Raw genomic sequence first — 27592 nt, 5'->3', positions numbered from 1 at the left:
TTAGTGTCGACGTAGTCTACGTGTATTAATAGATCAAACATTTACTCACTAGATCTCTCTCTTTTTCTTTTTTAAATACACAGGAATAAAAAGTAGTACCTTATTCAGTATTTAGAATAAGTAGGTATTTATCAGAAAGACAGCATTGAACTTTATAAAACAGACCCTGAGAGTCAAGAAATATTTATCCTTCAATATGGATATCTGGCTATTACAATTAAATATCTTAAGTATAGAGTTTAATGACAACAACAGTCCATGTATAAGCCTAATTTTATCAATAAACAAACAATGAGATTCAGTGTTTCATCAAAACAGACCACATTGCACAAAAATATACCTTTCTCTTTTTTTTTTTCGGTATAAGGCCAATATTGAAATTGACTTGGCAGCACAGTAACAACCCTGTCAAATAATTTGCATATTTATTGTCACTTCACAATGGTCCTTTTTACATGTTTATGTAAAAAAAGACCTCAAGCTCTTGTTGGGAACAACTGAGCTCCCTAATTTACTGAAACTGTCCACTGGTGTTGCACAAATTAGCAGTATCAGCACACTCTATAAATTAATTTTTAGATTTTTTTTTTTTTTTTCATAAATCACATTATTAAATGTGCTAGACTTCAAATCACAACACAGCTCAGATATAAAAATGTCAAATGTACTGTATAAGAGTAGTGTTAATTTAGCTCCGTGTAGAGAGCAGCAGGTAAAGGGGATTTAGGCCAAAATGCAACTGTATATTGAAAAAGTTGGTGTAAAACAGGAATGTTCAGTAGTTCTCCAGATTCTTCATCACAACTCCTTAGGGGGAAAGAGAGAGAGAGAGGTTTACATTTCAGTTAAGGATAAACAGGGAAATTACAAACCATTTAACACCAAGTTGATTGCTGGTACCTCAGAACAGTGCACATGATTTGGGGGGGCGGAAGGGGTTGTCGCTGGATGGTACCCCCATAAGGAGAGGGTCCTTATGGGCATTTTGCAAGCAGAATGTCTTTAGATCGGCTGCAGCTTGAGAAACCTAGGTTGAAGAAGATACACAATATGCATATTAGGGATGGGCATTTTGGTAATTTTGTCTACTCAAGTACTCGGACTAATTACTCGATTACTCGTTGAGTACTCGAGGGGCACTGACATGTACATAACTGTATATATAATAACATGTCTGGATTGCATCTTGTTGTTCCAGTGTATCGTCTATTCATTTTTATAGGCTGTTTTCAAATAGTTACAAAATGTACAAAACATTGCATAATCAAAATGCATCATATTTTGTCATTATGTGAAGATTCGCTGCCCAACTCAATGAAAGAATGGGCACAACTTGTGTCTGTCTGTTTTTCCATAAGGTTGCCGTAGTAATCTTAGTAAGTGCGCACCAGTTTTTTTAGTGACTGTCTGAACCATCTATTTTCAAATCGCAGTTGGTTTAACAGGAGACGCCATACACCATCGCGTTTTTAATATGTGTGTTAAGCTAAAGTTCCGTTTTGAAGATACTGCATTCTGTTCCATTTAGTTGCGCTCTGTCTAGCTGTTTGAAACACTCGCAGTGTGTTGAATCCACTGCCACATGCGCCTTGTGTGTGTGTGTCCCCAAGTGTTCGCTGCTGTGGGGAAAGCCGCGATGCTCCATATTGTTGTTGCTGTTATGATTCATGAAGTGTTTCATTAAACTCGGAGAGTCGGAATTTCCACCTTTCAACTGGGGAAAGTGCAACGGAATGACACATTATGTCAGACTTCTAACTTGGAAGCTCGTGCGGAAATCTTCAACTCCCATTTCGTTGAGATGCAGGTGTGTGTTACATCACGCAAACTTGTCAGCATTCAGGGCAGGGAGGTTTACAGTCAGTGACAAACATTCACTTTTATTCAATAATATCCATTAACGAGTCAAAGTTCTTACATTAAATGATAATAAAACGTGTTTAGCAAACGTTTTGCAGAGACACGTTTTCAAAACATGGTTAATTACACTCTCTTTTGATGATCGTAACGATAGCATTGCAGCGTTGTATCAGTTTGGTTGCTATGAGATGTCTCTGACAAGCAATGTACCTCTCAAAATCACAACGTAACCAATCTCAAAATTAAAAAATAAGCTCCCTCTTTGACACGTGAGTGTTTAGTTGTCAGATAATTGTCACTGAATTTGGAATTAAGTGAAAAGTCACATCATGCGTGATCACCATTGATCATCGTTTTAATGATCAATCATTGCTGTAACAGCAATGTACCTGAGTACTCGTGCCCATCCCTAATGTATATATATATTCGCTTATGTTTTCCTCTTTTGTAAGTCGCTTTGGATAAAAGCATCTGCCAAATGATTAAATGTATATATATATATATATATATATATATATATATATATATATATATATATATATATATATATATATATACAGTACTGTGCAAACATTTTAATGCCATAAATAGTTTTCATTTATCAATTAACATCATACAAAGTCCAGTTAACGTAAAAAAGCTAAATCAATATTTAGTGTGACCACCTTTGCCTTCCAACTAGCACCAAGGTACACCTGGACACAGTTTTTCTTAGTTGTTGGCAGATAGGATGTTCCAAGCTTCTTGGAGAATTCACCACAGTTCTTCTATCTATTTAGGCTGTCTCAATTGCTTCTGTCTCTTCATGTAAACCCAGACTGACTCAATGTTCAGTGGGGAGCTCTGTGGGGGTCATGCCATCAGTTGCAGGGCTCCCTGTTCTTCTTTCTATTCTATTTGCAATGGGAATGTTTGAGTCTAAAATTTATATTTCCCATTGACACACTAAAGCTGAAGATATAAAATGTTTTTTGGTGAAGCATCTTACAAGTGCCTAAGACTTTTGCACAGTACTTTTTTTTAAACATAGGCTTTTGGAAGAAAGAATTAAACATTTCTAAGAGTCACGCGGTCGTCAGAAGTTACAGAGTTTATCTGATTCGTGGTACATTTTATAATAACACATAAAGCCCTATGTTGTTTAAAAAAATAATGCGTCTGGGGCCCAGTGGTAACGTGGCAACTAATAAGGATTTGGATTTTTGCGGCCAACAATTGTGGCACTGTCACAATCACAATCAACAAAGAGCTCCACTGTGCGCAGCTCGCGTCGCGTCAACACGCTGCACTGTCGCGCGATACAGACTGGATGGAGTTTGTCAAATGTAATTAAGACTATGCGCGAGGAACAGTTTGGAGCTTTGTATGTTACCTTTTAAAACATCAACGTATTGAAATAGTACTGCTAGGTGACAACGTGATATCAGTGCGATATCAGTTTATGAGGATTTTATCATCCGCTGGTTAAGGCGAGAACAGTTTGGTAAAAACGAAGGTAATTTTGAAGAGCCATAACGTCAGACAGGCCACGGTAGAAGCTGTCAATGACAGCAAACAACTGTAAACAACAACATTTATTATTCTTCGTTTATTTGAAGCGTGCTTTATAGCTCTTACGAGAGTCAGTATACTGATTGATGTATAAAAAATAACAATAATAATAATAATATTAGTACAGTGTAGCAGGGTTTGCAGAGACCGTCAGCAGTTGGCCAGAAACAAGTCTGTCAAGTCACACCCTATTCGAGAAGATTTCCAATCTTTTAGTTTTTTTTTCTGTCTTTTACTCACCTTAATTCTGCGGATACCTGCTTCGTTTCGCAGTTGTTTTACAGTTTTCTGGAGAACCACCAAGCTGCTGTTTGCGCTGTTGTTGGACATGTCTTCTAACAGAAAGGGAAAAGTTTGCTACAATGTCAAGACGAGAATGACTTTGGCAGTAACTGTCTCAATTGCGCCCCTATCTTTAAAACCCGTGTGAAGCTCCATAAAGCGACAGAGCAGTCATCTATTAATGTTTCCTGGTGCTTCCCCATCTGTGTATCTAAACAAGTATGATGAATGAATTAATGCATGCCATAATGAAATTAAAACTCAAACCAAAACCGCTGTGTCACCTTTTAAATTTGTTTCTATATTAACAGGTTTTGACTATATTTGTGAGAACAATTAACCCTTAAAGGAATAGTTCACCCAAAAATGAAAATTCTCTCATCATTTACTCACCCTCATGCCATCCCAGATGTGTATGACAGATGTGAAGATTTTTTGAAGAATATTTCAGTTCTGTAGGTCCATACAATGCAAGTGAATGGTGATCAGGCCTTTGTAGCTCCAAAAATTACATAAAGGCAGCATAAAAGTAATCTAGACAACTCCAGTGGTTAAATCCATGGCTTCAGAAGAGAACAGATAAAAATGTAAGTCCTTTTTTTTACTCTACATTTCGACTTTCACTTTCAGATTATTCTTTTTTTTTGTGGCGATTCACATTCTTTATGAATATTGCCAACTACTGAATTAGTTTCAGATGTGACAGTGAAACTAAAAAAGCACAATGTGTGACTTTCAGATGTAAAATTGAAATTGAAGATTTAAAGTAAAAAAAAAAAAGGACTTACATTTTTATTTGTTTCTCACTCACACCTATCATATCTCTTCTGAAGATATGGATTAAACCACTGGAGTCTTGTGGATTACTTTTATACTTCATTTATGTGATTTTGCTACAAAGGTCTGGTCAAAATTCACTTGCATTGCATGGAACTACAGAGCTGAAATATTCTTCTAAAAGTTTTCATTTGTGTTCTGTTGAAGAAAGAAAGTCATACACATCTGGGATATCATGAAGGTGATCTATCCCTTAAAGTAGCGAAACTAACACCCACCCACACACACACACACACACACACAGAGAGAGAGAGAGAGATGAATATGCTTAATGGTAGGATCCGAGGGGACTCTTTAGGTCAATTCACATACTGCTCAGCTTTTGGGACTAGTGTAGTCGACTATGCCATTACAGACATGGACCCTCCTAAATATGTGCATTCACTGTCAGTCCACAGTTTTCCTTATCAGACCTGTCAAATTAATGTGTTCCTAAAGAAAATTCAACACCATAGAACAGACCAAGAGCCCAGCAATCTGTTCAAACTAAACCCAACGAGTCTGAATTCCTTAGTGCAGTTAGTTCCAAAGAAATGTCCAACCTAATCAACAGATTTCAAATAACACAGTTTATGGCTAACAAGATTAATGTAAATTCCACAGTACATCAAATAAATGATATTTTTCAAAGGTGCTCAAAGCAAACCAACTCCATACAAACAAGAAAACTAAACTAAAAACTGGGGATGAAATTTGGTTTGATAAAGAATGTAAAATTAAAAGAAAACTACTCAGACAGCTCTCTAACCAAAAACACAGAGAGCCACAAAAAGCTGAAACCAGACAAAATTATTGTGAAGCACTCAGGAATTATAAAAATACAATACGCCACAAAAAGCAGCAACATCTAAACCACACTCTTAATGAAACTGAAGACTCAGTTAATGATAATCAGTTCTGGGAAAAATGGAATAGTCTAAATAAACAGACATAGCCATACAAAACAAAGAATTATGGAAAGCTAATTCTAAAAACTTATTCAAAGAAATTTCTCCAGAAAATCTCACTCCTGACCAGAAAAAGATGCAAAATAAGTCAGTTGGAATACAAAACCCAAAACCCTTTAGACTATCAGATTAGCAGAGAAGAATTGACAGATGCACTTAAAAAACTAAAACCCAGAAAGACATGTGGTTTAGACAACATTAAAACAGAAATGCTGAAGCACAGCCCTGCAGTAGTGCAGGAGGCCTTGTTAAAACTGTTCAATCTGGTGCAAAATGGCTACATTCCTGATACCTGGAGTATGGGCTTAATACACCCATCCCACCCATCAAATCTATGTATTCGGACAACAGATGCTGAGTTAAAATTGGCGATAAAAGAACAGAATTCTTCACTCAAGGGAGTGGAGTGAGACATGGCTGCAGTTTGAGTCCAATTCTGTTCAACTTTTACATTAATGAGTTAGCAGTGCTACTGGAATAATCTGCAACACCCGGTCTTACTCTAAATAATTCCGAAGTTAAATTTCTTCTCTATGCAAATGATCTGGTGCTGCTATCAGCTACTGCACAAGGGCTACAGCAGCACCTGGATCTGCTGGAGAACTACTGTCAGAACTGGGCCCTGACAGTCAATTTGAAAAAACTAAAAATTAAAATTGTGATCTTCCAGAAAAAAAAAAAAAAAGATTACAGGAAACCAGATACACATTCACTCTGGGAAACACTGCAATAGAACACACCCTACACTACAAGTACCTCGGTCTAAAAATCAGTGCTTCAGGGGGTTTTGGTCTGGCAGTGAATACACTAAAAGAGAAAGCTAGAAGAGCATTCTAAGTGTCATGTGTATTTTGTTGGTTCATATTTTTCATGTCTTTTATTTTGAAATTTCTAGTTCCTGTTTCATGTCATGTGGTTCCCTTGTCATGTGATTTCATGTTTCCCTCCATGTTCATGTGTCTTGTTTTCATTGGTTGATTGTCTTGTTATCTTGTTTAGAGTTCTTTGTGTTTATTGGTTATCATTGTCATGTGTTCTCTCATGTCATGTGTTTAACCCTCATGTTTCCCATGGTCCATTGTCAGGTATTGTTGAATGTAACTTTGGTTGTGTTTTCAAGCCTATGTCAAGTCAAGTTAAAGTCAAGTTCATGTTTTTTGTTTACGTTTGTAGTTAGGGTTTTTGGATTTCACTTTTGTTAATAAATTTGCACTTGGGTTCTTTACTTCATCGTCTTCATCATTGACTTCACCAGGGGAATCGTCCCCTGGAGGATTATGTGGAGGAATTCTGTGCTCTGGCCTGCAGGGTGGATTTTAATGAGGTGGCCCACAAGGACTGTTTCCGATTTGGACTGAATGAGCCCATCTCTTCTCTGATGCCAGGCGATCAGAGTACCCATAGCCTGGCTCAATATATCGACCTCGCCCTGCAGATTATTGGTTCAATGTTCACTGTGGGGGAGGCGGATGCCGAGCCAGAGTTCCACGACATGGCCGCCGAGCCAGAGTTCCACAACATGGCCGCCGAGCCAGAGTTCCACGTCATGGCCGCTGAGCCAGAGTTCCACGTCATGGCCACTGAGCTAGTGCCATCTTTTGCCCCGGATCCTCAGCCTGCTCCATGCCATGTCACAGCAACACCTCAGCCTGCTCCATGTCACAGCAATGCCTCAGCCTGCTCCATGCCATGTCACAGCCATGCCTGAGCAGGTCCCATGCCATGTCACAGCCACGCCTGAGCCTGCTCCATGTCATGTCACAGCCACGCCTGAGCCTGCTCCATGTCATGTCACAGCCACGCCTGAGCCTGCTCCATGTCATGTCACAGCCACACCTGAGTCTGTTCCACGCCATGTCATAGTCACATCTGAGCTATTGGACCTGGAGATGGTTCCCGCCCTTGTACCCACCCTATGGATGTTTCCTCAAGATCAGAAAAGGGGAACTTCCGACCCTCTGAATTTGCCTAGACCCTCTGAGCCCTGGACTCCGCCTTGGTTCTCCAAGCCCTCAGTCTCACCTTGGCTCTATGTCCCTTCGGCTCCACCGTGGTCCTTCGGCCAATCGGCTTCACCGGGGACCCTTGTCCCTCCAGCTCTGCCTTGGTCAGTCGGTCACCAGACTCTGCATGAGCTCTCCAATCCCACAGCTACGCTTCAACAATCCGAGCCTGCGGCTCCACCGGGGGCCACCTTCCCTGCGGCTCCACCATGGTCCTCAGTCCCACCGGCTCCGCCTCTGTCCTCCGACCCCCCAGCTCCTCCTCGGTTCTCCGAACCTTCGGCTCCACCATGGTCCTTTGAACCGTCGGCTACTCTCCAGGCACCAAGTTCCATGGTGTCGCCCTTCAAGTCTCTCACGGCTCCGCCTTCCATGGCTCCACCCCTCAAGTCTCAAGGCTTTGCGCCTCGAGTCTCTCATGGCTCCACCTTCCACAGACGTTGCCCTGATCCCATGCTCTACACCTTGTCTTGCCAAGTCACGAGATTTACCCAAATAGACATTCCTGTAACAATTTGGAGTTAAATCTTTGATAGTATTATTATGCCTATTGCTCTGTATGGATGTGAGGTTTGGGGTCCACTCTATATGGCAGATTACTCTAGATGGGACAAACACCCCATAGAATCCCTGCATGCAGAATTCTGTAGAAAGATTCTAAGAGTTCAGAGAAGAACACCTACTAATGCATGCTGGGCCGAACTAGGCAGATACCCTCTAATTATACATATTGAAAAATGATCCCTCACATTCTGGACACACCTAAATTCAAGTTCCCCTAACACACTGCAACATGAAGCCCTTAAAACCCAAGAGCTGAAGCCTAAAACCAGTCCCCTTTGTCAGCTGGCTCTGAAACTCACAAACCCACTAACAACTAACAAACACCAGTTTCAGACCAGCACTGCTGAACAAAACCAAATCAGAATAAACCAAATCATAAAAGAAAGCAAAAATTCATAATTGTATCATTGGGAAAATGAAAGTAAAAACCAAAGCAAATCGGAATGTTATCGGGCCCTAAACAGAACGTATAATCTAGCAGAATATATCTACACTGTAAGAGATCCAAAACAGAGATGGATCCTCACCAAATACAGGCTCAGTGATCACAGTCTGGCCATAGAAAAAGGCAGACACAGACAAACATGGTTTCCAAAGGAAGAATGAGTCTGTGCTCACTGTGACACTGGTGAGGTCGAGACAGAGACACATTTTCTCCTTCACTGTGAGAAATTTACAAGGTGAGAGAGAAATACTTTGAAAATCTCTCAAACCTCATGCCACAGTTTTCCAGTTCAGCAGAAACAGACCAAATGTAGGTGTTACTGGGGGAGGACAATCATGCATCAGTTGCAGCAAAATACATTTTTGAGCTGCACACCCTCAGAAACCAGTCACTGCCTTAATGTACTTCAGTCAAAGTATTTTTATTTATTTTTTATGTTCATAATGTCTTGTTAAATGCTTATTTTATTTGATATAGTATTGTGTATATTGTTATTAGGTTTTTATATTATTTTATTCATGACTTGGCACCTTATTTTAATTCTGTTTAATTCTATTTTTATTGTTATTTGTTACTGTTTTATTATTATTTTTGTCTTGTCATTATCTGTTTTGTGTATTAACGCTCTGGCAATATTGTATGTAAACACAATCATGCTAATAAGTACTTCAAAAATGAAAAAATTAGAGAGAGCGAGAGAGAGAGAGAGAGAGAGAGAGAGAGAGAGAGAGATACATTAGAATTGCTAATAACTTAATAGTAATGATAATAAGACACATGTACTTCAGGTAGCTTGTCTGCATTTTGTTAATTATAAATTAATTAATTATATTGATCAGAAATGGTATAATTTTTTATAAAATATTAGAAGATGGTCACTTTCAGTTTTTATTAAATATTATTTTAATTTTGTAAGCATATTATATTTATTGGTCTACATGTAAGTGCTTTAAAAAAACCATGTGTATCTATATTTCATAGATACTAATCATGGAGTTATTGTACATTTACATTTAGTCAATTAGTAGACGCTTTGATCTAAAGCGACTTCCAAATGAGGAACATAGCAAGCAATTTGTCATACAAAAGTCATCAATCTCTGTAGTAATTATAAAGATTTAAATTGCGCCATCTTGCGTTCATGTATGGTGTGACATTAGGACTCGTCATGTGACAGTGGATTGTGAAACCAGAACCTCTCTCCCAAATACAGCCTACAAGGTAAGCACAACAAAGGAATAACGTAGAGGCCAGTAGGTGGCGGGAATGCACCCATCGTTTGTTTGCCAACCGCCATAAAACGCCAGAAGAAGAAGAAGAAGAAGAAGAAGAAGAATAGCGTAGAGGTACACCGGCGAAGAGACCAGAGGCTGTTTTTCTATGAATAGCTATGGAGGAGATTCTTGAGTACGTGAATAAACAGCTTTTGTGAGGAAACAGCTCATTACTTAATATATGTACCGCCTGTCCGCTAATCTTCAACAGGTTTTACACTAAACTATTCTTTGGAATTAACTATGTGTGGAGTTTACTACGATAAAATGGCTGTTTTATAAGTGGAGTCACGGACAATTTTGCGACAGGTAGGTGTCAATTTACGGCTCTCCGTATTCATTTGTATGGTATCCGCAAACGGTGACTTACTGTCGTAAAACACTACTTGACCGTTACGCTCTCCTCTATGGTAATGTTGTTAGAAGATCTCTACCCACGACTAAGTTGCCGAATAGCACATCCGGGTGAACAGGGGTCGTGTAAAGGGTTGTTCAACAGAAACATGTTTTTGCGAGTGAGTATTTTTTTTGGCTTATGTATAAAAATAAATAAATAAAAAAAGAATGCATTTACAAAATTGTGTCCCTCTATGTCAGATATGTTGGTCAAACAACTCCAAAGATAGCATAATAGCAATGTAATTTATTTATGAAAAACCACGTTATTGTGTAATCATTCTTTTACCAGTAAGATTGCTAGATTTTATATCTAAAGTTCAGGTTGCGTGTCTGAAATGTTAAAGACGTTTTCACAATAGTTGCGGCTTTTTTCTATTCACACTTAACCGTAATGTCATTGTTATATTGAGTAAGTATCATCAGGTAACTTCGACACAGCATTTCCAACGACCTTGTACAAAATGTTCTAGCAGAGAGCGTGTCTGTCATTTTTACACGCTGATCATTAATCATCATCCCCATAACTGTTTTTATAGAGGGTCTTACAATGTGGTGTTTCTGCGTTCAAAGGAAGTCGGTCCATTCAGCAGAGTGCGCCATGGAGAAGTCCACTCATACCTATCGTTGTGGAGCAGACGGTGAGGGCAGATTAGAAGAACGTTAACATTTCTTCATGCTTGCTTGCTCTCTTTCTGGACTCTGATTACTAGTATCAAGAAATTAGTTCTAGAGCTCTAGATCTCCATAAATGTAATAGCTAATTACTTTAATGATTGTTTTAAGATGATACAGATGGAACTTGACCGCTTTCTTTTCAACACTTTTTCTGTTTTCAGGGTCGAGGAGAGCGTGCCTATGACATTTACTCAAGGCTACTGAGAGAGAGAATCATCTGTGTGATGGGCCCAGTAAGTACAAATGCAAGGAGACTCATGCAAGGTTCAGAAATGTTTTTCAAATTTTTTTTTTTTTTTTTTTTGCCAGTTGATTCCTACCTGTCTTTCTCTTTATCTAGATTGATGACTCTGTGGCCTCTCTGGTTATCGCCCAGCTGCTCTTTCTCCAGTCAGAGAGCAATAACAAGCCTATTCACATGTACATCAACAGTCCTGGTGAGAGAAACAAAAGAACATTGACAGATATAAGATTGTCACGTTTTTGTGTTCTGATCAGTCACTGTATACAGGGTTAGATGCATGCATCTTGCTATATTACTTGCTTTATTTAATCTATTTACACAACAAGCATGGCAGAAAGCATCACGGAAGGGCGAATTCATGGGTTAGCCTGGCAAGAAAGCAGGTGTACTCAGTAAACTTTGAAAACTTGTATTTGGAGAAGAGAATGCAGAAAGTAATACTGCACTTGCTTACGTTAAGGTCTTAGGATGTTCTTGGTGAATTTTAATTAGTTAAAGAACTAATTTCTCTGAATGCTCTTAACCAATAAGGTAAATATTTATGAATAAAAAGAAATTATGGAACATTCAAGGTCTCTTCATAAAGTTTGACAGTTTTAAAATACACTTCTTGAGCACTTTATTAGGAACACTATGGTCCTAATAAAGTTCCCAACGTGGTCTTTAGCTATTGTAGCCCATCAAGGTTCGATGTGTTGTGCATTCTGAGATGCTATTCTGCTCACTACAATTGTACTACAATTGTAGGTTATCTGAGTTACCGTAGCTTTTCTGTCAGCTCAAACCAGTCTGGCCATTCTCCGTTGACCTCTCTCATCAATAACGTGTTTTCGTCCACAGAACTGCTGCTCTCTGGATGTCTTTTGTTTTTGGCACCATTCTGAGTAAACTCTAGAGACTGTTGTGTGTTAAAATCTCAGGAGATCAGCAGTTACACAAATACTCAAACCAGCCCATCTGGCACCAACAATCATGCCACGGTCGAAATCACTGAGATCAAATTTTTTTCCCCATTCTGATGGTTGATATGAACATTAACTGAAGCTCATGACCCATATCGGCATGATTTTATGCATTACACTGCTGCCACACGATCGGCTGATTAGATAATTGCATATATAGGTAGGTGTACAGGTCTTCCTAATAAAGTGCTCAGCGAGTGTATTTATTGTTGCTTTGTACACTAAAATACATCATTAGTGAGGAACAAATGTGTGTGAAAATCAGTTTGGATCTGTCTTTCGAAGACAGACTTTGTATATATGTAAATTGCCCTGTAATCATTGGCTGATGCTTTTAAAGGTCAGTGGCAATGGGGTCAAAGTTGAAATTATTTCAGCGCTGGAGGTAAACTCCATAGACTTCAATGTATTTATGACATGAATGATGTGGAAGCCTCCTTGCACATTTCTACTCTCATTTTTTTTTAGTGTCACTCTTCATGTTTTTGTTTTCTTTTTCTGTTTCTCTTTTCTTCCATCTTCCAGGTGGTGTAGTTACAGCTGGACTTGCGATCTATGACACTATGCAGTACATCTTAAATCCCATTTCTACCTGGTGTGTGGGCCAGGCTGCCAGTATGGGCAGTCTGCTTCTGGCTGCAGGAACTGCAGGAATGAGGCATTCTTTGCCTAATGCCCGGATTATGGTGCACCAGCCCTCCGGAGGTGCAAGGGTAAGAATGGGGGATAAAAAACCAGATCAGTCTAAAACACTGGAGAGAGTTGCTTTCATTATTTAGCAAAAAAATCAAAATCGCAATTTATTAATAATTACAGGGGCAAGCAACAGATATTGCCATCCAGGCAGAGGAAATTCTTAAGCTGAAAAGACAGATCAACAACATCTATTCCAAACACACAGGACAGCCTTTGGAGACTATAGGTAATATTGCTTGGGTGGTTTTACAAAGCTGATTTGGAATATTGCATGGCTTCCTGACATCATAAAATTACTGTTTTAATTTTTCCTCACTTAGAGAGTGTGATGGAGAGAGATCGGTACATGAGTCCGATGGAAGCACAGGATTTCGGGATAATTGACAAGGTCTTGGTTCATCCTCCACAGGCTGGGCAAGATGAGCCAGAACTTGTTCAAAAAGAACCCACCAGCCTTGTAAGCACCTCCACTTCCCCTCAACCTCAGGCCTCTGAGACAGGCCAGCCTGGCAGCAACCCTCCCTCCTCCTACAAACCTGAACCCTGAAATAGACTCCAGGCAGGAGTGAGTAAACAACTGTTTAACTGGTTCAGTGTCTGTTCGGAGATATTTGTGGGGACAGTCACCACCTCACACACCACGTTTGAATCCTGTGACCTTCCTTTCTGTATTTTACATTTTATTGAAAAGTCTCACTAATTCTAGTCTGGAGACACAGTACTGGAATCTGGACATTACAGATGCAAGTGTAGAGAAGTGTAGAACTCTGTCTAGCTCTCACATTTGTATGTTGCACAGAAACAAAACATTAGGTTAATTGCAAACGAACTGGATGGCAACACAAGATTACAGTACAGGATTTTATGTCTGTATATTCTATGAACTGTGTTACCATGTCATATAATATACTGTGCCTGTTGGTTTAATATAATCCCTGGCAAGCTATTTATTTAGATAATGATACAAATGAATCGTCAGATAAAATTATGTTGGTTTTCCTTTCCGGAAACCTCTTTCATTTAACTATGTAATATTACTGAACTTCATTACAATTAAAATTAGGCCCCAATAAAGTCACAAGCTTCAAGGTCATATAATCTGAGTGGTTTACACAAGGTATGTTGAGGGAGTCCAAGAAACACACTATTTACGGTATATGTAATGTCATTCTCTGTATTGACTTCTTAGTTGGAAAGTGAACAGAATTAAATGTTTTTGATCATGTTTCTTGACAAAGAACATGAGCAGTAAGTCAATTAAACAAATATCAATAATCATTCCCATCATGTACTGATTCCTGACGATAGAAGTATGTTTGTACTCCAACTCAAAGATAAAAGCAACATGTCAGGTAAACATATACACTTAAAATGCTCCTTGATATTTTCACCTATAGACAATACTGATGTATTATGAGCTGTATTGCAAAATAAATGACAATATAAAATACTACAAAACCTTATTTTGTATCCAAACGTAACTATAAATCTATAATCTATAAATGCTCACTTTTTACTGTAGTGTTTGATATCAAACATGGATGATACATTTTCTGACCCTGTATCATTCTGTACGTTTCTCTAAACTGGATAGGCTTTTCTCAATCAACAGATGTGGGTAAACATTTAAAAAAGGAAGTGTAAGAAGGTGGAGTTTTGAATTACACACAGTTTCAATCTCAATCTGACACTATTGGAAATCCAAAGAAAAGGTCTGTGTGGCTGACCAAACTCCGATCCATGGCTTGTTTTTTTTTGTATGCTGGTTACAGTCTGCTTCATTAGTCAAATCATTAGGGAATAGCCAGCTCAAGTCTCAGCATCAGTCATCATACACAGCCCTCACATAATGGAGCATCCTGCCCACCCCTTCTTCTTGGCAGTGGTGGCCCAACGCAGCCAGCCAAGATTGCTTTCTTTGTAGGGGGGGTAGCGCAGAACATTGATGCGCTCCAGCCCCCAACCCCTCAGCATGCAGCCACGCTTGTGACTGAACGTCTCAAAACCCCACTGACCATGGTAGCTACCCATTCCACTGGCACCTGGACAAATACAAATTAGAAGTTCTTCACAGATTTCATTGCATTTCAGAAAATAAAGATAAGTGAATTTTTCATACACTGATGTTGTTACATTAAGTACATACATTCATGTAAGCACTGGTACTTGGATAACACACTTACCCACTCCCCCAAAGGGTAAACCAGGAAGGGTCATGTGAACTATTCCATCATTTGAACAGAAGCCTCCGCTACTGGTCCTCTCAAGAACTGTAGTCACAACCTTAGAAAAAAAAGATATGCATCCTTTTATCTGTCACATCACATCATTTTTTTCAGTTATCTTAAAGCCCAAAACTGAAAATTCTGTTATTGTTTACCTTATGTTGTTCCAAACCTGTATGACTGACTTTCTTCTGTTTAACCTCCTGAAACCTTTGGACTCAAGATGGCGCCGAGAATGGCTGCCGTGTTGCGAGTTCCGATACAACATGGTAGTGTTTTGTTTGTTTTGTTCACAATTCTTATGTTTTTTGTCTTTGATGTTGTCTGCCTTATTGTCTACGACAGACAAACGCTTTTGGACATTGGTTCAGCAATTTCGCACCGTAAACCGGACTTCAAATTCCTCAATGCCGACCCGCTGTTTACAAACATGCAAGCGGAGCCCTTTGTCTGGGCAGTCCGGATGCGGAAATGCAGGAGGAAAAGGGGAAACAGAGCCGGCGTTCTCATCAGAGTAAGATGCCGCGCAAATCGACCCCCGCTACCCAGTATTCTACTGGCAAATGTTCAGTCTCTGGACAACAAGCTCTGCGAGCTGAAAGCGCGGATCTCTTTCCAACGAGAGACAAGGGACTGCTGCATTATCTGCCTTACGGAAACTTGGATGTCTGCGGAGATTCCAGACTCAGCCATTGAACCCGCGGGGTTCTCCATGCACCGAGCGGACAAAGCGAAAGACCTCTCAGGTAAAAGCAGAGGTGGTGGTGTATGTTTTATGATCAACAAATCCTGGTGTGATCAGAGGAATGTACATTCTATCAAGTCTTTCTGCTCTCCTGATCTGGAATTTCTCATGCTTCTGTGTCGACCATTCTGGCTACCGAGGGAATTCACAGTGGTCATTATCACTGCTGTGTACATCCCGCCACAAGCCGACACAGACCGGGCACTCAAGGAACTGTATGGGAGTATAAGTGAGCAGGAAACCGCGCACCCTGAGGCCACGTTCATTGTGACCGGGGACTTTAATAAAGCCAGTTTCAAATCAGTCGCACCAAAATACCACCAGCACATTAGTTTCAACACACGAGGGGACCGGGTTTTGGACCATTGCTACTCTCCCTTCCGGGATGGCTACAAATCCCTCCCCCGCCCACCATTTGGCAAATTGGACCACTCTTCCATTCTGCTTCTGCCCGCTTACAGGCAGAAACTGAAACAGGAAGCACCCACCCTCAGAACAATCCAGTGCTGGTCGGACCAATCAGACTCTACGCTACAGGACTGTTTTGATCACACGGACTGGGAGATGTTCCGGTCCGCCTCTGATGACGACATCGAGCTTTATGCTGATAGCGTAATGTGTTTCATCAAAAAGTTCGTGGAGGACGTCGTTCCGACCAGAACAACACGGATCTATCCGAACCAGAAGCCATGGATGAATAGCGATGTTCGCGCGGCACTTAATGTGCGGACCTCCGCTTTCAATTCCGGGAACACTGAGGAGCATAAACAAGCCAGTTATGCCCTCCGAAAAACCGTAAGTTTCAAATTATGAAAAATCAGAACAGCAAAACGCCAGTACAGGAACAAGATTGAAGGACAGTTTAACACCACCAACTCTAGAAGCATGTGGCAGGGAATTAACATCATCACGGACTTTAAAGGGAATAAAAACTCCGCCATGAACACCATTGCCTCTCTCCCGGATGAGCTAAATACTTTTTATGCTCGTTTTGAGGGAAATAACACCGCCCTCGTGGAGAGAGCTCTCGCGGCCGAAGCTACAGAGGTTAGTTCACTCTCCGTCTCTGTAGCGGATGTAACCCGATCCTTCCGACGGGTGAATATCCACAAAGCCGCGGGCCCAGACGGCATTCCGGGCTGCGTCATCAGAACGTGCGCGAACCAGCTGGCTGGTATTTTTACAGACATTTTCAACCTTTCCCTCTCTTTGTCTGTAGTCCCCACATGCTTTAAAACATCCACCATTGTGCCTGTTCCAAAGCAATCAAAAATAACTTGCTTAAATGACTGGCGTCCTGTTGCTCTGACCCCCATCATCAGCAAATGCTTTGAGAGACTAATCAGAGATTACATCTGCTCTGTGCTGCCTCTCTCTCTAGACCCATTGCAGTTTGCTTACCACAACAACTGCTCCACTGATGATGCCATTGCATCTACAATACACACTCTCCCACCTGGAAAAAAAGAACACTTATGTGAGAATGCTGTTTGTAGACTACAGCTCAGCATTCAACACCATAGTGCCCTCCAAGCTAGATGAGAAACTCCGGGCTCTGGGCTTAAACAGCTCGCTGTGCAGCTGGATCCTGGACTTCCTGTCAAGCAGACGCCAGGTGGTTAGAATAGGATGCAACATCTCATCACTGTCCCTCAACACTGGAGCCCCACAGGGCTGTGTTCTCAGCCCTCTCTTGTATTACTTGTACACACATGACTGTGTGGCAACACATAGCTCCAATGCCTTCATTAAGTTTGCCGATGACACGACGGTGGTAGGTCTGATCACTGACAATGATGAAACAGCCTACAAAGAGGAGGTGCACACTCTGACACACTGATGTCAGGAGCACAACATCTCCCTCAACGTCAGTAAGACAAAGGAGCTTGTGGTGGACTTCAGAAGAAAAGACAGAGAACACAGTCCCATCACCATCAATGGAGCACCAGTGGAGAGAGTCAGCAGCTTCAAGTTCCTGGGTGTCCACATCACTGAGGAACTCACATGGTCCATCCACACTGAAGTCGTTGTGAAGAAGGCTCATCAGCGCCTCTTCTTCCTGAGATGGCTGAGGAAGTTTGGAATGAACCGCCACATCCTCACACGGTTCTACACCTGCACTGTAGAGAGCATCCTGACTGGCTACATCTCCGCCTGGTACGGCAATAACACAGCCCACAACCGCAAAGCACTGCAAAGGGTGGTGCGAACTGCCAGACACATCATCGGAGGTGAGCTTCCCTCCCTCCAGGACATATATACCAGACGGTGTGTGAAAAAAGCTCGGAGGATCATGAGAGACTCCAGCCACCTGAGCCATGGGCTGTTCTCACTGCTACCATCAGGCAGGCGGTATCGCAGCATCAGGACCCGCACCAGCCGACTCCATGATAGCTTCTTCCCCCAAGCAATCAGACTTTTGAACTCTTGATCTCCCACGATCAAAATACATCAGCACTGCACTTTATTACTCTTACTCTTATATCTCACACCAGACTGTCATAAATTATATTATTATTATATTATATTCTCTCTTAACAACTTACTATCAACTGACAGCCTGAATGTCAGTACAGTACAATACAACCTACTGTACGTTCTATATATACTACTATATATACTTTTTTTTTTTTTTTAATTTTTATTGAATAATGTGTATCTATATTGTGTGTATTGTATACTGTACAGTATGTTATTATTTGTATGTTGTGTGTAATTATGTGTATATTAGACTTTAAATTGTGTTGTGTTAATTTGATGTTATTGTAAATTGGTATATGTCTCATCACTGTCACGACTGATATGTTGATCGGAACTGCACCCAAGAATTTCACACACCATTGCACTTGTGTATATGGTTGTGTGACAATAAAAGTGATTTGATTTGATTTGATTTGAGACTCTGCATCCACATGCGTGAACATAACGTGTTGGCTTTGCTATAGGCTATGAATAATTTAAACCGACTGATCTCAGTTCAGGAGACTCTAGGCCAGGGGTGTCAAAGTCGGTTCTTGGAGGGCCACAGTCCAGCAGAGTTTAGCTCCAACCCTAATTAAACACACCTGAAGCAGCTAATCAAGGTCTTCAGGAGTGCTTGAAGATTACAAGGAGGCATTTTGGAGCAGGGCTGTGGCCCTCCAGGATCTGAGTTTGACACCCCTGCTCTAGGCTGTCATGAAAGGGTTAAACTTTCGACACACTATAGGCTAATTTTCCTAAAATATCCTATATTCACTGTGCATTATCACTGATATGAGAATGCAGTGGATGCATCAAAAGGCTGGAAAATGTTGCTTTCAGAGGCTTTACATGGAGTTAGGATAATAAAAATAAGGTGCATTTCAAACTGTTCCGAGACCAGTGCAGACAGACATCACACTGGAGATTAAGTCATTCCCTAATTAGGGAGCATCCTATAGCTTTCCTATGCAGCCAAATGCATTCACTCCTAACATCTGTTCAAATGTTCAGTTTCAGGCTGCAGATGATGTTTGGACCACTCAACATGTTTGGCAGATATGGGACAATGGTAATCAGTACATAGATTCAGAATGTATGTATATGTAATGTATAATTTTATTTTAACAAGGTTGGCAGTGATTGTATGATGCTGGCCATTACTTTGAATCAGAATTATTTATGCTAATTTCTGGTGTAATGTCTGTAACATCTCAAAAACATGAATAACCAACACTCCTGGAAACATAAACGATTTGATAAAAAAAAATAAAAAAAATCTGACTTTCTATAGCTTGGTACTATTTAAAATTTCACAACTTAGTCCCACTGTCCACATATGTGGACATACATTTTTAGGAAAACTATTTGGTAAAGTTTATTTTTTGCTTGTTTCTTAGGGGCTACTAGTTACATATCAAAAAGGAATGGAAAATGCACACCGGGATTACAATGACCATGACTGCACGCTAGGGTCTCAGGAGGATAAAAAGAGATTTTAGGCAGAATGTTAGCCTAAATCACCATCCTTTTCTATAGAATTAAAGTTAATGGTTACTGAGGCTAACACACTGCGAAGCATTTCCTTTTGTGTTTCACAGAGGAAAGAAAGTCATAATGGTTTGATGACAGAATTGATATTTTTTTGGGCGAACTATCCCTTTATTGGCATTTGTTTCTTCCCTACATACCTGAGACTCATCAGAGAAGGTGTAGAGTGCCAGGGGCTTTTCTCTCTCATTGATGAAGTTGATTCCCTCATCAAGAGACTTGATGGTCAGAATGGGAAGGATGGGGCCAAAGATCTCATCCTGCATTAAAGGATCTGACTCCTTTACATCCACAACCACAGTTGGGGCTATAACCAAAGACAATCAATGAAAAGGAAAAGAAACTGAGAAAATTTAAGCTTGGCCTGGATCTTTACCAGAGTGCTGGTATTTTGCACTGAAATTTTCCAATCCATCTATATTTCTAATGAAAATATTTATGACCTAGGGCAGCACAGTTAATCAAATAACCAAGATTACAGTTACAGCGGCCACAATTAACTAATGAATCATGAAAATGATCAATTACAGCATTCCATTTAGGTCTACTCCCATTGCGTAAATGCAACATTTCTTTTTTTTTATCTTTTTTGGAAGATGTGGAGCATTTATAATCACAGACATGTCGGTTGCTGACTTTCAGTGTTTAATCTATTTAAAATTTGAATAAAAGTTGTTGAGGCAAGGGCAAATTTTAAGTTGACCATTTAGGCCATGTCTTGATGTACTGATGTATAAATGAGCAGTAACTAAAGAACACACTTCTCAAAACACTTCTCAGCTCGTTTTGGATGTGTAGCTGACATAAAAAAATATGGAATGCAGATGCCCCACACAAAATATATATTTTAAGGCAAATTCTATTGATCAAAAATTAATCGCAATTACAATATCAAGGAAAATGATTGACAATTATGATTATTTTCATAATTGTGCAGATCTATAGAACAGATTAGTTACACCCTGTTTCCTCACCGATGTACTTCTCTTCTTTGACACTTTCTCCTCCTATCACTACCTTTCCCTCAGTCTTCTTTAGCAGCTCAACCAGTCGGTCCCAATGTCTGTCTGTCACAATACGACCCATATCTGGACTTTGCTGAGCCTCAGGTCCATAGAAGGTCTCAAGAGCCTCTTTGATTAAAGGCAGCAATTTATCTCTTGTCTCAGCAGTGCATAAAACATAGTCTGGAGCCACACAACTCTGACCTATGTTGAAAAACTTGGCCCACACCAGCCTCTTAGCAGCAGCTTTCATGTCTAGCCGGCCATATAATAAACAGGGGCACTTTCCTCCCAGCTCCAGAGTTACTGGAGTGAGGTGCACTGCTGCTGCCTGGAGGATGCAACGAGCCACTGATTGAGAGCCTGGGGAAATAAAGGGTGGGCTGGTTACGGAGGGCTGAAGCAAATGGAACGGAGCCAAACCATTGAATCATTATCTATGACAATTGTTACCTGTATAGAAGATATGATCAAATCTATTCTCTAGCAATGCCTTGGTCTCTTCTGGTCCACCACAAAAGACTGCATAACACTCCTACAAAGGAAAAGACAAAACACACAGAGGTGGAAACAGCACCCCTAAATGATAAAGAGGCAAGGATTTTTTTTTTTTTTTTTAAGGATTACCTTAGACAGATACTTAGGAATAAGCTCAGCAAGAAGTTTTTCAGTTGCTTGACTTATTTCTGATGGTTTCAGAATGGCACAGTTACCTGTTAAAAAATACATTATTAAGTTAAACATACTAAATATGTGATGATAGGGATATAAATAAATAAATACAGATAGTACCTGCAGCAATGGCACCAATCAAAGGTAACAAAATTAGCTGGAGAGGATAGTTCCATGCTCCGATAATTAAAACAACACCTAACGGCTCTCTTCGAACAAAACAGTCATCCAGCTTTGTTGCCTGAAATACAAATACAAATGAAATGGTTTTCTGGCTCACTCATCTGTATATTGAGGGATTCTGAATAGCACAATGCCCTGAGCAGTGCAGTTTGGGAAAATGGTGACATTTTATTAATGTTATAGCTCATAAATGGGTACCTAAATGGGTGCATGTGTAAATGGTGCAACAAATGGCTGGATATCGTAATTGATGGCTCTTAATGTGAATCTCACCAAGTTTGTGCCCACATAACTGGGCTGCATCCAAGTGTGCAGGTTACTGATGGTGTAGCAAAGGTCATTTACCACCATATCAATCTCTGACAGCACTGATTCAAACTTGGGCTGCAGAGGGACAGACATGATGAAAGCATTAAAATGGCATCATAAACTCATCTGTCACAAGTAGGAGTAGATACTGGTGTGTCCACATGTTTGTGTGTTACCACCTTAGCAAGGTCTTCATGCAGTGCCTCTAAAATCTGTGCTTCATTGTCTTCAAGCAGAGCGAGCATGGCCTCCAGCTGAGTCAAACGGAAGTGGACTGGAATGGTCACACCTGAGCGGAACACACCCCGCAGCCTCTCCACCATCTGTTTCTGGCTCTCCATCACAAGAACACCTATTTTCGCCATGGAGGTGCAGACAAGGTCAAGTTAATTTCCTAATTCTTTCAAAGTGATCTTTGGGACTTTAAAAAGACATTGTGATTGGACAACACTGGGATGATCATCCTGCATATATTACCAGGCAGGCCTGTAAGTGCCTTAAAAGATTTGAAAGAGGAATGACTCTGCAAACAAATGTGTGAAAGTCATCAGAACCACCTGTCCTATCATAACTCGAACTGTATCATATGACACAACAGTGTTTGTCCTCCAGAGGGCGCACGGTTCTCCATTGAGATAATTTCAAATGCCTTCCTGCAGATTTGTACACTACAAAGTATAATTGTTAAAATCTGTTAATTGCCAGAATTTGTACTTGAGATACAAGTGAAAAGCCACCACAGATATTCCTTTTGAAATTATTTAAACAAATCTGTATCTAGCCATCACAAACGACTGTGATTAGTCCATCCTGACCAGCGTTGAGAAAAGTAACTGGTTGCACATGACAATGCCGTCTCAGTCAGCAGTCTTGAAAAAATGTATAGGCTACTTTAATAAATAAATTCAGAAACCAAATTGGAAATACATATTATTAAGACCCACAGTTCCATGAAGCATTACAATCAACTTCCGGTACGCTAAACCTCTCCCATTTTCGTTATAATTGCCATTCTACCGACTTTTCTGTTTCTACTCGCACTTTACTATCTCTTACAATTCTTTAACTTCAAGCCACATCCAAACACATGATATATTTAACACACGTCATGGATGCCTTTATTAAAATCCCCAGTTTTCCTCAAGCAAAACATTTTAAAGCCTGTTTCACGTGAGCAAAACACACGAAGTCGTTTTTGGTACGACACACACAAGTCCTAGTCGCGTGACCAATATTTGCATAATATAGTCTACACAACGGTGTTATATTAATAGTTGATTTAATGCGATTCCTTTAACAGTGCAATATTCTGGACATAGAGAATAACATGCAAAAAAGTGAAAAGACTGTTTTTAAAACAGTTATGTTTGCAATGGAAAAAAAAAGTATTTTAAATGTTCATTAATGTGAGACGGATTTTACAGAGCCGAGATTAAAAATTATACTCACCCTCCTCAGAAATGACCACTTTTAGCTAGAAACCCAGTGTATTTTTCCGTATCACGCGAAGAAGAAAACTAGTTCCGGGGTTTTGTGTTTTCATTCAGCAAATTCAAGTTTGTCGGGTTTGTAGGGACTGTTGCAGCTTGAAAAACCTGCTATTTATCCTGAACTTTATAATCAATTAAAATAAGAACGCTCTAAAACACAAACCAGCGGCGATTTTACAACGTTCTTTTAAGTTAAAGGGGCTGTAAGTTGTTTTGTCATGGAATGGTGTGCACAAAATGTTCCTACTCCCTGAAAGATATTAATGAAATAAGTGCCATAAAATATTTCAACGGTCTCTGTGACAGCACTAGAAACAAACTGGACTGGTTGTGACGTCATCACAACACCATTCCGCAGTCAATATTGCCATATATATACACACACACACACACACACACACATATATATATATATATATATATATTCTGTTTTATTGGTGGATTGCAATTTAACAGTACATTACCGCCACCTGCTGTTATAAACGGTTGCTGATAAAGTGGATATAATTTAATATACTATGTTTCGTTGAAATGAAAATAAAATATGAAAAAGACACTCAATGTACATATTATTTAATTTCCCCTCTAAAACGAGTCTTTCCATCCATTTTTAGTTTAATAAAGACACATATTAAACATTTTTCACAAATATGATAATCACATATCCCTTACAGAGATTGCACTGTCAGAATGTTAGGAATATTCACATATAATTTATACACATAAAACATGATTTTAGAGATAAAAAAAATTAAACATTTTAGAAGAGAACAAAAATATCATGGTTGTTTAAGCCTATGAGCATTAAGCTGTGCGTTAGCAACTCGTTTCCCATCGTGCCTTTAGGGGGCGCATTCTAGGCTAGATCGAGATGAGCAAAATCGTCTCGGTTAGGTACGTAACCTCGGTTCCCTGAGACGAAGGGAACGAGACATTGCGTAGTTACGCATATGGGGAGTGCCTTCATACACAACCTAGTTGAAACCTCTCTACAATAACGCCAATATTCTAATATTGGCTATGGTGTTTGAGCCCTGCCTGTTTTGGCGCGAAACTGTCCGCTATAAAAACAGGTGCACAAACACCATTTCCTCAGAATTTCTGCATCGCTCATGCCTCAATAACTCTGAGTCTTGTAGTGCGGCTAGCATTCGCAATGTCTCGTTCCCTTCGTCTCAGGAAACCAAGGATACGTATGTAACCGAGACGTTCTACGACTCAGTACACTTGACATTGCGTAGTTACGCATATGGGGAACAGAATCCCATCACGCCGCACTACAGGACATAACTTCCCCAAAGAGGAAATATGGCGGCGCAGTCTTGTGGGACGGCAACCGACATGAGCATGCCGCAGTGAGTGATCCTTGTGATGGCCAGGAGGAGAGCACTCATAACGAATATATGAACTATAGTCATATAGTATGAATTAACTCCTTATGAACCCAGTCGGGAAGGGAGTATACTTATAATGAAAGTGCTTGTAACTTTATGGTAAATTATAACGGCCTGACTGCAGGCAGTTGTGCAAATGATGGGGAGCCCGTATTTAAAGGGAAGGGCATAAGTATATATATATTTGGCTAATGAATAGCAAGTGCTCTATACAAAGAGGACCATCCTGCTGCAAAACATGTCTTGTAAGGACACATAATTCGTCCATGCCCATGAGGAGGCCATGCCTCTAGTTGAGTGTGCTTTAGCACCAGTTGGGCAAGTCTTACGCTGCGACTCATAAGCCAGGGTATTTGCATCGACAATCCAGTGAGAGAGCCTTTGCTTGGAGTTGGACATTCCTTTTGTGCGTCCTCCATAGCATATAAAGGGCTGATCAGACAGTCTGAACTGGCAAGTATGCTCAACATATGCATGTAGTGCCCGTACAGGGCATAAAAATGCAATGATTGTTCCTCATCCGAATTAAATGGAGGAGGGAAGAAGGCCTGAAGGTGAACCACCTGCGCTTTGACGGGTGTGGTTAGGACCTTGGGTACATAGCTTTCCTGGGTATGATAGTGGCTCTTGAAAGACCGGGGGCAAACTCCAGACATGAATTGTCGACTGATAGTGAATGCAGGTCACAGACCCGTTTTACTGAGGCCAGAGCCCACAGTAGTGCGGTCTTAACAGAGAGCATGCGCAGTTCAACAGAGTCCAAAGGCTCGAAGGGGGGCCCTGCAAGCGCTTTTAGGACTAAAGTTAAGTCCCAAATCGGGACTGTATCCGGCCAAGGTGGGTTTAATTGTCTTGCTCCTTTAAGGAACTTTATGATTAAATCATGCTTGCCTATGGAAGTGCCAGATTTATGTGCGTGATACGCAGATATAGTTGCCACATACACTTTGAGTGTTGACGGGGTGAGTCCTGCGTCTAATCACTCTTGAAGAAATATTAGAATTTCATGTATGGGGCAGTTTACTGTGTCCTTGCCATGTAAGAGACACCAATCAGTGAACACCTTCCATTTTAGTGCATAGAGACATCTTGTGGACGGAGCTCTGGCTTGTAAAATGGTGTCCATGACTGAACGTGTCAGTTCTGGCAGGTGTAGTGCGCCTCGTTCAGGGGCCACACATGCAGGTTCCACAGCTGGGTCTGGGGATGCCAGATTGTGCCTCACGCCTGAGGGGAGATCCCTCCTCGTGGTATTTCCCATGGTGAGCAAACTGTACAGCATCTCCATCATTTCCGGAAGCCATGACTGGTTGGGCCATTTCGGTGCAACAAATAGAACCGTTTCCTTGTCCTCTCGGACTTTGCATATGACAGAGTGAATAAGGCATACCGAGGGAAATGTATATTTGCATTTTGCCGGCCATTTGAATGCCATTGCATTCGCTCCCAGCGGGGCTTGGGATTTTGAATAACAGAGGGGACAGTGGGCATTCTCCACTGAGGCAAATAGATCGATTTCTGCTTTGCCGAATATTTCCCAAATCCTCAGTACAGTTTGAGGATGAAGTCTCCATTCGCCCGGTTCTCAACAGTGGCGGTGAATGAATTCCGCCTTGGCTGTTTATATATGACACAACTGTCATGCTGTCTGAGCAAACCAGGACATGACAGCTCGCTATTTCTGACTGAAAGCCTTTAAGGCTAGAATTACAGCTGATAGCTCTAAGCGGTTGATGTGCCACGCCCTCCTCACACCTGTCCAGGTGCCGAAAGTCGCACACCGCCCCCCAACCTGTGTTGGAAGCATCCGTGGTCACCACTTTCCGCCTGACATCTTGGGACTTCGAGTACCAGAGGGGAGAGTGGGTATTCTCCACTGAAGCAAATAGATCGATTTCTGCTTTGCCAGATATTTCCCAAATCCTCAATACAGTTTGAGGGTGAAGTCTCCTGAATTCCGCCTTGGCGGTTTATATATGCCACAACTGTCATGTTGTCTGAGCGAACCAGGACATGACAGTTTGATATTTCTGACTGAAAATCCTTTAAGGCTAGAAATACAGCCGATAGCTTTTGGCGCTGCGTGACAACTTGCCCCAGCGTGACACCTCTCTGGTAAAACGCAGGAGCTGTCCGTGGTGCTAAAGAAGCTATACAGCGGCGGGATATAGTGATGCGCATGCGCCCTTGGCACCAAGCACATCGTGGCACACAGCACTTCAGCCAGCACTGAAGAGGTCTCATGCGTAAGAGACCTAATGAATGCCGCTGCCACAAATCCCAATGCTTTCTGAAACAGTTTCAGTTTGAACTGAGACGGACACTGTTGAATGGCTGAAGCAGTAAGTCTCTGTGCTGGCATAACAAAGCCTCTGATTGCGCCAGTAACAGCCAATCATCAAGGTAGTTCAAGATGCGTACGCCACTCCATCTCAGAGGGGCGAGAACCGCATCGATGCACTCTGTGAATGTGCGAGGAGCCAGAGACAGTCTGAAGGGCAGGACTTTGAATTGATACGCTGTTCCCTCGAACGCAAATCTCAAAATCATCCTGTGATGTTCAGTTTGGATATGAAAGTACGCATCCTGCAGATCTATTAATGCAAACCAATTGTGGGCGTACATGCAATAAGATTAGTTTCTGAGTAATCATTTTGAATGGCTGATTTATAAGTGCGCTATTTAAATGTCTCAGATCCAGGATTGGCAGAAGCCCGCTGTCTTTCTTTGGAACAAGAAAATAATGGCTGTAAAACCCTTTTTGTGCTTGACAATTTGGTACAATCTCTATCACGTTTTTCATTGTGTATTTCAGCTCGT

General features: G+C 40.8%; 2 protein-coding genes across 6 annotated transcripts; one reads left to right on the top strand and one right to left on the bottom strand.

Annotated features, from left to right (window-relative positions):
- Positions 1 to 10186: 10186 nt before the first annotated feature.
- On the top strand, positions 10187 to 22263 carry clpp (caseinolytic mitochondrial matrix peptidase proteolytic subunit). 3 transcript variants are annotated; one of them, XM_051716728.1, is made up of 8 exons: positions 10190 to 10278; positions 10699 to 10800; positions 10999 to 11070; positions 11178 to 11274; positions 12569 to 12756; positions 12860 to 12965; positions 13060 to 13304; positions 22125 to 22263. In XM_051716728.1, exons 1-7 carry the CDS (start codon positions 10267 to 10269, stop codon positions 13284 to 13286), a joined length of 804 nt encoding a protein of 267 aa, XP_051572688.1. In that variant the 5' UTR covers positions 10190 to 10266; the 3' UTR covers positions 13287 to 13304; positions 22125 to 22263. The 3 variants fall into 3 exon arrangements, with proteins under 3 accessions (XP_051572687.1, XP_051572688.1, XP_051572689.1); XM_051716729.1 differs by lacking the exon at positions 22125 to 22263 and adding an exon at positions 19184 to 19232; XM_051716727.1 differs by lacking the exon at positions 22125 to 22263 and having other exon boundaries at positions 10187 to 10278; positions 13060 to 14017.
- aldh3b1 (aldehyde dehydrogenase 3 family, member B1) lies at positions 14157 to 23637 on the bottom strand. 3 transcript variants are annotated; one of them, XM_051716723.1, is made up of 10 exons: positions 23338 to 23637; positions 22068 to 22240; positions 21853 to 21963; positions 21517 to 21637; positions 21352 to 21437; positions 21178 to 21259; positions 20695 to 21087; positions 19861 to 20027; positions 14923 to 15022; positions 14157 to 14781 (listed from the first exon to the last, which is right to left on the bottom strand). In XM_051716723.1, exons 2-10 carry the CDS (start codon positions 22227 to 22229, stop codon positions 14582 to 14584), a joined length of 1422 nt encoding a protein of 473 aa, XP_051572683.1. In that variant the 5' UTR covers positions 22230 to 22240; positions 23338 to 23637; the 3' UTR covers positions 14157 to 14581. The 3 variants fall into 3 exon arrangements, with proteins under 3 accessions (XP_051572683.1, XP_051572684.1, XP_051572682.1); XM_051716724.1 differs by lacking the exon at positions 23338 to 23637 and adding an exon at positions 22366 to 23329; XM_051716722.1 differs by lacking the exon at positions 23338 to 23637 and having other exon boundaries at positions 22068 to 22253.
- Positions 23638 to 27592: the final 3955 nt, after the last annotated feature.

The sequence above is a fragment of the Myxocyprinus asiaticus genome, chromosome 14 (genome assembly GCF_019703515.2).
Source record: "Myxocyprinus asiaticus isolate MX2 ecotype Aquarium Trade chromosome 14, UBuf_Myxa_2, whole genome shotgun sequence".
In the NCBI taxonomy this organism is placed as follows: Eukaryota; Metazoa; Chordata; class Actinopteri; order Cypriniformes; family Catostomidae; genus Myxocyprinus; species Myxocyprinus asiaticus.
This window is presented reverse-complemented; position numbering and strand designations above follow the sequence as displayed.